The 12,692-nt window shown below is 38.8% G+C and overlaps 1 protein-coding gene across 10 annotated transcripts in view; it reads left to right on the top strand.

The window, feature by feature from the left end:
• The first annotated feature begins 6 nt into the window (after positions 1-6).
• ASPH (aspartate beta-hydroxylase) overlaps positions 7-12,692 on the top strand; it is a 102,686-nt gene continuing 90,000 nt past the window's right edge. For 9 of the 10 annotated variants that reach the window (XM_010708966.3, XM_010708969.3, XM_010708968.3 and 6 more), the window contains exon 1: positions 7-128. In XM_010708966.3, coding sequence (XP_010707268.1) covers positions 68-128 — 61 coding nt within the window. In that variant the 5' untranslated portion in view covers positions 7-67. Of the gene's footprint in view, positions 129-5,459; positions 5,525-12,692 lie in introns of all 10 variants that reach the window. The other variant, XM_010708972.3, reaches the window with a different exon arrangement.

Here is a 12,692-nt window from a genome sequence, read left to right as displayed (position 1 = left end):
CGGGCGGCGGCGGCTCCTGACTCATTCCCGGTCTAGCCCCGCCCCGCGGTACCTGACAGGAGGTGCTATGGCCTCCCGCAAGGGCTCCAAGGGCACCGGCGGCACTCCCGGCCCCGGCTCTAAGCGAGGTGAGTGGGGCTGGTCTTCTGGACGGGTAGCGGCGGATGGGGGGCGGGGGTCCGGCGTTCCGTCCCGGCCTTCCTTTGCTCTGGAGTTCAGGCGGAGGCGAGACGTGGCCTAGGCGGCTCCGGAGAGGTCCTCTGAATGAATCAGGGCGGGTCTCAGGCGTCGGTGGTCCTATTGCAGAGGCCTGGGGTGGAGTTAAAATGCCTGGTGGGGGATTGCCGTGGAGCGTACGGTCGTCTGTGTGTGTTTGGAACATCACCTTCTACTGCTGTGCCCAGAAGCAGCGGTCTGGGGGTGCTGGATCTGTTACAGGTGCATCAGCTGACCTGATGGTTCTACAGAGTGCAGGAGGATAGAGGAGTCATCCTGGAAACGTGCAAGCAGAGGTGTTTCGGAGAGAACTGCCTCTCCGGCAGTGCTGCACCAAACCTGAGTTAATAAATTGCTCAGCAGTTATGTTGGTGGGTTAGGCAGGGAGAGCCTTGTGTGCACGAGGTTCTCTCAGCACAGCAGATTGTGCCTGACTGACGAGAAGGAGGTCTGCTTCCACAGGCACTGCACTGCAGCAGGTAGAGGAGCTGCTCCTACCGAGGGTTTGAGCGCTGTCACTTGGTTCTGAGCCCTGTTGATGAATGGAGCGTGAAGAAGATGGTGCTGAAGCAATCTCTGCTGTTTCTCCTTGAGTATGGCAATAGCAAGGAGAGAACAGTATTCGTTGATGGATGAACTATATAGGATTAGCTTATCTATCACGTGATGAATTGAGAGAAAAAGATTTCAAGTGCTGCTTAGCCATGAAAGAGATGATAAACAGTGATAACTGAAGTGGGTGGTTGCTTTTTGTTTCATCCTTTTTCAATTCCTGGCATGGTCTCTGCATTATATTTTTTCCTTGGAGTGGGGTTACTTGTTGTTTATCTGCAGTATTAAGCAGGCTGAAAACATATTTCCAATGATAGTGTGTAAAGAACATGCATCTCTTGTACAATTTTGAATACTGCAGAGACTCAAGCAGTTCTGTTGTTATTTTAAATATTGTTTCAAAGATTGGATGATGCTTTCAAAATGGTTTATCAGGAAATAAGCATCAAAGCATTCTGTAGATTTTTGTTTTCAGACTAAGTAAAATCATATATTTTTAAAAATTATTAAGAGCTATCTGGTTTGTGTAATTGCACAGGGAATTCTTTATTTACTGTTGTAAGTGAGGGGTGTAGCACTATGAGTAATGTGTTAGGCAGGCTCCTAAGATGTAACCTCTTAAATTTAGACAAATCTTTTGCTAGTTTCAGCTAATACTAGATAAAATTTTTTGGATCAGAGTAGAAATTGAGGCTTGAGGCTGATGCCATTTTCATAAGTGGAACTGAAGAAAGAGTTGATGGATGGTGACTCCCAGGTGAATAAAAGACCACTGGGAGAAGCAGAATCTTTATAGCAGGCATGGAGCGTTCTGCAGTTTTGCGCTGATTGGGAATTGAGACTGTGAGACATGGAAACCTCAACCTTGAGGCAGTTCTTTGGTACTCACTTTCACAACAACTTGTGGGTGAGGATGAGGCTCTTTGCCACAGCATTGCTCACAGCTCTGAAACCACGAAGTTTACATTGTGTCTTGAAATCTGTGCAGTGCCTGAATATGAATGCAGTAATCTGCCTCGAGGTTTCCACATTAGGAGATGCTGACGGTAATGTTATGGATAGATTAGGTCTGAAATAGCACTAACTGGAATGTTCATATAACTGTCTTAAGTTTCATTGAAATGTCAGAAGTGCAATAAAGTATCACTTGGTCTTGAATTAACTCAAATTTCACAAGGCAGGAAATTTGGAAATACCTGGGGCATTAGCAGGTGTCTTTGAAGAAGCCTTCCAGTAAGAGTGAGGATCAGCAACACAACTGCTTTCAAAATACAGATGGATGAAAAAGTCTGAGTAATGTTATAGGCCGTATTTATTTGTGGAATTAAGGGTAGTGCTGCTAAGACAGTTAACTTCATGTGATTATGCCCTGTCCCTAGAGGTAGGTATTCAGGGCCAGGTTGGATGGGCCCTGGGCAGTCTGGTCTAGTATTAAATGGGGAGGTTGGTGGCCCTGCATGTGGCAGGGGGTTGGAGATTCGTGATCTTTCAGATCCCTTCCAACCCGGGCAATTCTGTGATATGCTGCTGTATTTTCTCTTATGGTACTTAAGGGAGTACTTAAATCTAAATCTCACTGGTCACATAGTTATGCAGTACTTGGTGTCTGTCTTCTTAATAGTTTTGTTTTTTGGATGGAGGGAGGTTTGACATCAGAACTAAAAATGCAATTTCTAATGTGTCACTTCTGTGATGCTAGTTTATGTGATGGCATGTTAAGAATTTTATGCTCTGCACCTGTTTTGTTTGTAAAATGTAGTTTAAATATAATAATTTGCACAGTGCTCGAGTGGAAACATGACCAACATGTATGCACACTTAAAAAAAAAAAAAAAATCCTTTATTTTCTTTTCATATATCATCCAGATGTTTCCTAGCCTTAGCTACTTTACCAGTGATATAGTATCAAGCTTCTATAGTGGTTACTTAGAATTGCCTCTGGAAGAAGGTGGGAAAACATTCCCTGTGGCAGTTGTGATAAAAACTGTAAAAAAAATCCCTCTAGCTCATGTTGCTTAGGTTGTGGCAGCTGGCAGCTAAAATGTAAGAAGTCTGTATTCTCTAGAGGAAATTTAACCTTTGTGAGTGAAACAGGGCTCGAGCAGGAGGCTAGTTCTCTAGTAAGCTAGACACAGTACAAAAAACACATTTCTGGCACAAAACATGACCTGCTTCTATAGGTAATTGCATTATTATTTTCTTGATGCATTAAAACAAAATTCCTGCTTCTGTAAGTTCTCTGTCTCCAAGCTGTAACATCTTAATCTCTACAGCAGCAATTGAGATGACCTTCTGATATACCCTACTTTTCCTTGCAGAATCCCAGAAGATGTTTGATTTTTACTACTCCTTTTTTGAACCATGTAGGGTCCTTGTATTTCCAAATGCAAATCTGTTCCCAAGCATCTCACTCCCTTTTATTCATCTTCTGGACCTCTGAAAGTCCGAAGTCCATTAATCTCATCCTTTCGTTGTTTTCTGGGTATTTTTTTTTTACTTTTTTTTTTAATTATTTGTTTTCAGTTGACCTGATGTCCTTATCCAAATGCAATTCTGTGTTAATGTTAATTCCTTTTTTAGTTAACAGTATCGCTGCTATGAAAATATTTCATAGAATCAGAGAATGGCCTGGGTTGATAAGGACCACAGTGATCACCTAGTTTCGACCCCCCTGCTAGGGATGCCAATCACCAGACCAGGCTGCCCAGGGCAGCCTGTGCATATTGATTTGCATGAACTTTTATATTTTATTTAATCTCTATTGCAAAGACTGCATTATAATGTACTTTCTCTGTGTGGAACTCTTATTTATTTATTTATTTATTTATTTATTTTTAATTTATCTAATTTGCACAGAAAATTCATCAGTTAAATAGATCACACTTCTTTTCTTCTGCTCAAGTTGCTTTGTCTGTTTTGGCCATAATCTTCACAACATTTCTTCTGAAACTTCAAGTGGATTTTTCAGTTCAGCACTGTCATCTTTTCGATCTATCTGTATGAAACTTTCAGTATGCTGTTAGTTATGGAAAGGTACAGTGATGGACTACGGGCATCACTCTGCAATGAAAAACAATCAGTTTGCACACAGTATGTGAGTCGTTTCTCCATACTGGCTGATATTTGGATTTCTTGCCTTGTTATGACTTTGAGCTTTAAAATTGATACCCAGGTGTACCGGCACTCACATGAAAACAAACACAACCTTTTACCTTCCCTATATCTGTGTTTTTTTCCCTTAGGAAATAGCTCATCCTGCCTTCTGAGATGTTGATGTGTAATAAAGACATTAAGAAAAGTTTTGCTTCTTCTGATCTAGTGTAGGTAGAAATCTCAGACTTGCTTTGTGCTGTCTGATGTATGCAGTAAAGTCACTGTAAGACAAAAACTGCTATTTGTTGTGCTTCAAACATGGAGGAGCTTAGTGTTCTACGTCCATAAAGATGCCTGTGTTCATATATTTTCTCAACATTTCCTTAAGAATTTACATGGTATAATAGGAGAGGTAACTTTTTTAATAGTGTCTGGAGATAGAGCTTCTTTAAAACAGGGGTGGAGAACTATTCTGTGATTCTGTGAACTAAAGTATCACCAACAGTATCAGAGGCATGAAAGGCTGAAATGTATTTTCTCAGTTTTCAGCAGTCACTTTGGGAATGTACCTGCAAGTTTCCTGTCTGGTTAATGAGCTCTGGTAATGAGGCTAGACTGATAGTCCAGGGTGAGATTGAATCTGCACTTTGATCTTCTCCAGGGATGGGAAATCCACAACTTCTCTGGACAATGCATTCCAGTGCCTTACCACCCTCTGAGTAAATTCCTTAATATCTGACCTAAATCCCCCCTCTTTCAGTTTAAAGCTCCTTTTACTATCACTTCTGATTCTTTCTTGTCCTATCGCTGTCAGACAATGTCAAAAGTTGGTCTCCCTCTTATGTAGAAGCTCTCTCTAAATACTGGAATGCTGCAGTCACTCCAGAGACTTCTCTAGGCTGAACAAGCCCAGTTCCCTTCCCTCAGCCCGTCTTTTTAGGAGAGGTTCTCCAGCTCTGTAGTTATCTTTGTGGCCCTTCTCTGAAGCCATTCCAACAGCTCCACATCCCTCCTGTTCTGGGCACAGTTCTCCAGTTGGGGCCTCATGAAGTGGAGAGGGACAGTCACCTCCCTTGCCCTGTCGGCCACACCTCTTCTGATGCTGCCCAAGGTTCTGCTGGCTTTCTGGGCAGCAAGAGCACACTGCTGGCTCATGTCCAGCTTTTTGTTCATTGGGTCCCCCAAGTCCTTCTTGGCAGGGCTGTTCTCAGTGACTTCTCCCAGTCTGTTTTCATATCTGGAATTGCCTCAACCCAGGTGCAGCACCTTGCGCTTGGATTTAAACGTGGAAGGTGGACAGTCTGGCTTGACATGCTGAGTGATGGCTTGATACTTAAGCACTTATGTAAAGACAACAACATTTACTAGTAGTAAAAGGCATATGTCTTAAAATCATCTTTAATTATGAAGTGCATGAAGTGGTGGGACTTCAGTATTGCTGTTTCTTGAAACTGAAAATGCTTTATGGATAACTTTTATAAAACAGCAACAAAGAAACAACTGAACCATTCCTTTTCAGCTGGACCCATTTTGAATCACTTTCATAACATGTAAGAAGTGTTCCTATGCTAATTCTTACATTGAATTCTTCATTGTAGAGAACTTGTGCAGTGAACTTCTGATTTACCCTGAGAGGTTCTTTCCTGCTGAAGATCACAAACTGGTAATCTGTGTGACAGCCTGCAGCAATATTTTTTTTAACCGCATTCTACAGACTAGCTCTTTGCATGGAAAGGTTTTGAGATATGCTTTGAAGTGCAAATCATAACTCATAACTTTATGTCTTTACACAAACTGTAAATGAAGTATGCTGGTATTCATATACCAAGTTTGAACAGATTGGAGTGCGTGTGGTTCAGCTTTGTTAGAACTTCTTAAATGAAACAAGCTTTTCTATCTCCTTCATATGTGATTGCACTATTACTATGCATGTGCTTAACCAGTATAACAAATGCTACCAAGTTGTTTGAAGACTTCATGTATAAAAACTTCAAAAGCTAGAAGTTTTATAACTATTGAATAGTGGTTTCCTTATTTTGTAACTTTAATTCCTGAGGTTCTGATTCATTTGTAATAACTACTAATGTAAAATTTCTCACTTTCTCTTTTTACTGTAGTGTGTGTTGGTTTTTTGGGTGTTTGTTTGGTTTTGTGTTTTTCTTTGTGTTTTTTTTTTGGTGAGGGGGGGGCTTTTGTTTTTATCGAAGGAAGTTCAGTTAATGGTTTGTAACTGTGAAACACATTCTTTCCGTAAGTGAAGGGAACAGTTCTATCTTCTTAAACAAGGACGTTTTGAAAATATTGTTGCTACTGCAACTGATATGTTCTAATAACATTGTTGTAAAACTACTTATACACACAAGATGCCATGACTGTAGGCGTGAAACACCTACAAATTCTTTTGAACTCAGTTGCATTCCACCTCTGTAAAGCTATACCTAATGAAGTCTATTTTGAATCAGACTTTAAATTTTGCTAAGTTTCAGGCATTAAAAAGATTTTTAAACGTGCTTTTTTGTTTTCTTTCCTCCCCATGAGTACAGTGCATAGCAGAATTGTAGACTGTAGCCTGGCAACTAGAGTTTTATTGGGTTATTTTTAAAACTCCTTCAAACTATGGAAAAAGTAATTGAGAGAAAACTACATCATCTGGTTTATTTCCTTTGTGTCTTAACTGGGACTCATTGCTAAAACAAATTGATATGACCCACATTACAGAACAGGAAAATGGAACAAGGGAAAAAAAGAAACTAAAATTAATACCAGCATGCTGTATGCAAAGTTGAGAAGTTTCAACTTTATGTAATAGAAACTTTATGTAATAGAAGCCTTTTATAAAGGTCACCACCAGCAGAATTTGTACGCACTGGGCTTAAATACTTCTTGCATTTCCTTCACGTTACCTTTCCTGAACATTGCTCTAAATGCAACCAAATACATAATTAACCTTGTAATTATATAGGAATATTGGCTACATTGTATACTTGTAAATCTTTTGTTGCTTGTATTTGAGTGATCTATTTTAGCTGTCTCCAGATTTTCTGTGGGAGAGAGAGTCAATTGATCAAAATACTAAGAATCATTAATTCTCTTTTTAATTGTACTGATGGCCTAATTTCTCCTCATCAGTGTTATAAATACAGCTCAGGTATGTTGAGCCTGTACTGAGATGCTATAATTTCTTCCTAAGCTCGTAGTCTTAACCTTGAATTGTGTTTCAAATATAAAAGAACTTCAGAAGTTGGCTTGAAAGAGGAGGAGAGAGTTAAATGGATTTGAAAATGAAGGTTGAATCAAGTAAATTACAAGTGAAAAGTTCTAAGCTCAATTTTGGACATACATTTTGTGTTTGTATTCATACGAGAACAAAACTTGAGAAAAATCATTTTAGTTTTGAAAAATACCATTGAGTGTAGGAAGGTTTACTTTTCTATTCCTATATATGTAGATCTGGTAAATTGATAAAAGACATTTAAAATATCTTATTATCTAAGATTTTTTTCCTGAATTTCTCATTCTCTAATCCTACTGTCAATAACTTTGTGGGGAAAAGCTTTAAAAGAAATGCAATCTGATCTGAACTATTTAGGGAGTATGTGGTAGCTGTGTTAAATATTGCTTTAAACGCATCCTTGTTGGTAACCAGTATTCATTATAAAACTTGATTCAAGTTGTCTGCAGTGTCATTACTAGTTACTTAAGCAGGATGCAGGGATGCGTATCTGTGTAATAAATTTTAATTGAAGAATTATTCTGAAGTGTCTTCTGAACGTTAGAGAGGAAAAACAAAAGCAAGCACGGCCTAAAATTGTCTAACTTCTGACATTGATCATCTTTCTAGAACTTTTACAGAAGAACAGATGTGGCTTCAGGATTTTTTCTTATTAGTGCACATTCATTTTTACCTCATCTGACTTCAATACTTACTCTTGCTAAAACAGATCTCCCAAGAAAATTTGCTAACTGTAGCAGCTTCCTGTGGTGGCAAACAGCTGGGCTGCCCAAACATCAGTGATAAGTGGAGGGTTAGTACTGCAAGTAGAACTCACTGTTGTGCTGTATTTTCAAAAAGTGCCTTTGAGAAGTTTTAACAAAACTGTAAAAGCTCATAGGGCATAATTATTATATGGTATGTAGTATAGAGTTTCTTCCTATATTGAATTTGTGACTGTTTTCTTCTTGGGAAGAAAACCTGCAGTTACTTAAAAAACAAGCAAAAAACCTAAATCCTCATAGAAGAAACATATGAAATAACAGGTAGATTTCTTTCTCAATAAATTTTCTGGTTTTTGATTTGTGTATGCCTAAGAAGAAATTACTTAAATTTAAACAGTCAGGATTTGTTCATTGTTTGCGGTAAAGATTATGGAGTGGTTGTCATTGGAAGGGACATTTAAGATCGTGTAGTTCCATTCTCCTGCTATAGGCAGGGACACCTTGCTCTGGACCAGGGAGCCCCACCCAGCCTGGCTTTGAATGTTTACAGGGAGGGGGCATCCACAACCTCTCTGGGCAACCTGTTCCAGTGTCTCACCACCTGAATCTAAATCTACCCTTCCTCCAGTTTAAAGCCATTTCCCCTTGTCCTGTTGCTATGTGCCCTCGTAAAAAGTACCTCCTCGGCTTTCCTGTAGGCCCCCTTCAGGTCTGGGAAGGCCACTGTGGGATTCCCCCACAGCCTTCTGTTCTTCAGGCTGAAGAGCTCCAACTTACTCAGCCAGTCTCCATAGGGAAGGTGCTCCAGCACAAGATAAATATAACTAAATGATATTAATAAAAACTAGGAACAAGGTGTGATTTTAATCAGGCAGTTAATGGTCAAAGTCTTGTTTTGTACTTGATTTTTTTTTTTTTCCCCTGAAGATTTGTTAATTCTTATTCCTTAATAACAAATTGTCTCTTAGCTTGCAACTCTTCTAAATAGGTCTTCTAAATATTTTGGGACTGTAAAGGTAGCTGACAACATAAAAAAGGCAAATAATAACTTAAAGGCAGTGGGCTGACCTTTAAGAAATATTGACCATCTCATATTTAAAATTCGATCACTGGATTCTTCTTCTAGTCTACTGTTCCTGCATTTATTTTATTTCATTTTTTTTTTTTTACTGTTGCATAGCTTTGATTTCTTTTAATTAGACTCAGCTCTTCAGTCAAGATCTTCAGTTGACTGTTTGGAAAACGTGGTTAGATTTTGTAGTTGCTATTACAGTAAAAACAAATCACACCTACTGCTTATGCTTAACTGTGTTTTCCTTTTTTAATTTCTCTTATTGCATTCTTCCAGTTTATGCTAGTCTGGATGCCCTGCCTTTCTCCAGCTGTGTCCATTTCTGCACTTGTATAAAGAGTTGATACAGAGCATACAGATAATGAAAGAATGTCCTAATGCTTTTGAATAAGAGTACCTTACTCATATGCACCGAGAAGTAAAAGTATAAATATTTAGAATCTCAAAAGATATCCTCTGTCATCTGATTCTTAGATTGATTAGATTTTATGGTTTTCCTACCTAAAATTTTCTTTTTCACATCAACAGAAGTTTTAGTTTTAACAATGCTGAGTATACTGTCTCTCCTCATAGCTAAATGGAATGTAAGTTTGCTGATGACACCAAGCTGTGGGTTGCAGTTGACCCGCCAGAGGAATGGTATGCCATCCAGAGCATTGGGCCCAGGTGAACCTCATGAGGTTCAACAAATTCAAGTCTGAGGTCTTGCACCTGGGTCCAGGCAACCCTCACTACATCAAGCTGGGGGATGGAAAAAAAAAAAAAAGATCAGGTTACTGTTGGATGGCAAGCTAGACTTGAGCCAGTCATTATCTAAAGGTGAGCTACAGGAAAGAAGGGGACAGACTTTTTAGCAAGGTCTGTGGTGGTAGAACTGGCTTCAAGCTCCTAGAGGGTAGATTGAGATTGGTTAAGGAAAAAGTCTTTTACAGTGAGGGTGGTGAGACACTTGCACAGTTTGCCCAGAGATGTGGTTGATGCCCTGTCCCTGGAGACTTTCAGGGCGAGGCTGGATCAGGCCCTGGGCCAAGGTCCAATTTGTCCATTATGTATCTGTAGTTACAGCCTTGGTTTACTGGGTGCAGCCTGAAGATTGAAATCAGTTTCAACCTTAGTAGAGTACTTGTAGTTGTTATGATGTGAAGATTTGTCAGAGTGTATTAGTTCAATATGTATGCTTATTGAATCTAGATTTTAAAATACATGCACACCAAAAGTCATAAAATGGTTTGGGTTGGAAGGATCATGTAGTTCCACTGCTGTAGGTGAGGTTGCAAAATATGCAAATGTGCATACATATACATATATTAGAAATGTGTATATATATGTATACTTATATTATGCGGTTGTGTATATACATATACAAATAGGTGATCTATCTCACAGTATTGAGTTGACAAATCTATTTTAATAAGAGGAAGAACAATGAGAACTACAGAGAATGCTCTAAGCTTCTCTTTAATAGGTATTACTCAAAGTATTTGCCACTGATCACATTCAAAATAATAACCGTGCAAAGTAATTAATTGCAATTGTATTGTTGAAAATGGATTGCAAGAATTCTTTTAGTTTAAGTTGTTAATTGTATTTGAAAAGATGATTTGGCAAAATATCAAGCAGTAACTGGGCATGTGGCTGTCCTCTGCTGATGATTCATCTCTGTTAGTAGTGGGACAGTCATATTGTGATGAATCTTAGCTTATTTGTCACACTCTTTTTTATATTGCTCTGACAACTTATCTCCGATTTACTACCTCCACTTATTTTTCTATTGAGGTGCTCTGCTGATTTTTCATTCTACTGTGTTTTTTTCTTATTTTTTATAACTGTGCTCTCGTATGCAGCCTTCTCATCATGTGATAATCCATTACTGCTCCTGTACTTCTTCCTACCTCTGTGAGAAATAATTACATACATCGGAACAGCTACGGTTGGTGCTTTGAAACAGTCATTATTTCTATGTTCATATTTGTTTTTTTCCTCCTCTTACAATCTCTTGTTTGCACTTTGGTAGCTCTATCAGGTGGTGTCCTGAGTGGTCAGTTACGCTTTCCTAAAATTAACTAAAATAGTGTTCATAGTTATACCATACTGCATAGTTATAGCAAATTTCTCTTGCTACTGTTTTTTGAGTGTCACTGAAGTAATTCAGAGAATTTCAACGCTGTAGAATGAGTGTATTCAAGAAGTCTGTACTGCTGACTGAACCGATCCCGGTCTTCATTTTTAATTATCTGTTTAGTTAAGGTTTTTCTTAAATAATGCTAAACAAAATTACATTAACTTGAGTGTTTCATTCTATAGCATCCACAGAGGCAGGTGGAAGAGTATGTGTTAATCATGTTGTTCATGATGAGTTACAGTTGTGCTTTGGCTATCTTCTTTTTTATGATCATTTTCTCAATTTTAGTTGCAGCATCCCTGTCAGGGAGGAATGTGTTTTCCATTTCTTGAATCAGTTCTCATAGTGTTTGCTTTGAATGGCACAATGTAAAGTTGTGGATACTTAGTTAAAGGTCAGTGTATGTTTGTGTGGTAGTTCAGATCAGTAATGCGTATTTGAAGTTATTTTTTCAACTGTCCTCACTCTCTCTGATTCTTTTCACTGTTCAGTTGTCTGAGAAGATACTTTTGTTTTGAAGCAAACAAAATAGAATGGTGTACTGCAACTGCTTACCCATGTTCAGCTTGATAAATAATTTTAAAGCAATCTCTTCCAACCTATGTATGGTGTGGACGTCAGGTTGTCAGCATTAGTTCTATGCTCTGTGACTCCACTTGTAGTAAAATACACTATATGCAAATAGTGCAGCTGTGTTGAAGTGGCAATAAATTGCCTAATCTAATGCAATGCCTGTCAACATGTTATTTTATACAACAGGCTACATACTATTGCACTAAAAACTGATTCTCTTTAATAAGCTATCGATTTATCCATTATTCTACCTTTGCTTAATTTCTTCTGTTTGTTTGTAAATCTGTTGTACATCATACGTTTTGCTGGAACAAGGAGGTCTTTCCTAAATCATCTCTTCTCCTTGATGTATTCAAATGACTTTAAAGTGGTCGAAAGATACATTGCTGATAGAATTATCTGCCTGCACTTCCTTTACATCTCTTTGAAAAGTCTTAAACTTATTGGAGTTCTGCCTGCGGCTGTTGGGAACTGTGTTTGGGGATTAGTTACTGGATTGTAAAAACCAAAGGAGATGTATGATGGCCTTCCAAATACCTTGTACCTGTAATACTTCACTTTTTTATTATTATTGTATTTTTAAAGAAGGGTGAAAGAGGAAGAACAAAGTGCTAAATAGTAAAGCTTTCGTCAACACTGCTGCCAATTGGACAGGAGTTGATTTCACCCTCTTCCACCAAAGAGAGCTGCCTCTTGTTCGAGTGGGAAAAGGACAGTTTGCTAAAACAGATGTAAATTGTTTTATGGTGTTGTTATTTTTTCTTTTTTTTCTGGTCCTTGCGCAGAAGGACAGTATGCTGGTCACTTGTTGAAAAAGTTGCATGCATGTTTTCAGAATTTGAAAGAGGTGCGGTATGAGTTTTGAAAGAGAAAGGGGAAAGTAAGCAAAATCAACACCTCTGGTGTTTTCAGTGAATCTTTCTGGGGCTACTTAGTCTGGGGAAAAGGAGGCTGAGGGGAGACCTTATTGCTCTCTTCCAATATCTGAAAAGTGTTTACAGCGAGAGCGGGGGTTGGTCTCTTCTCACTGGTGACAGGACAAGGGGAAATGGTCTCAAGTTGCACCAGGGTAAGTTTAGGTTGGATATCAGGAAACACTTTGTTACAGAAAGGGTTGTTAAGCAGTGG

Source organism: Meleagris gallopavo, chromosome 3 (assembly GCF_000146605.3).
Source record: "Meleagris gallopavo isolate NT-WF06-2002-E0010 breed Aviagen turkey brand Nicholas breeding stock chromosome 3, Turkey_5.1, whole genome shotgun sequence".
NCBI lineage: Eukaryota > Metazoa > Chordata > Aves > Galliformes > Phasianidae > Meleagris > Meleagris gallopavo.
The sequence above is the reverse complement of the archived record's forward strand: the minus strand, read 5'-3'. Positions and strand labels throughout refer to the sequence as shown.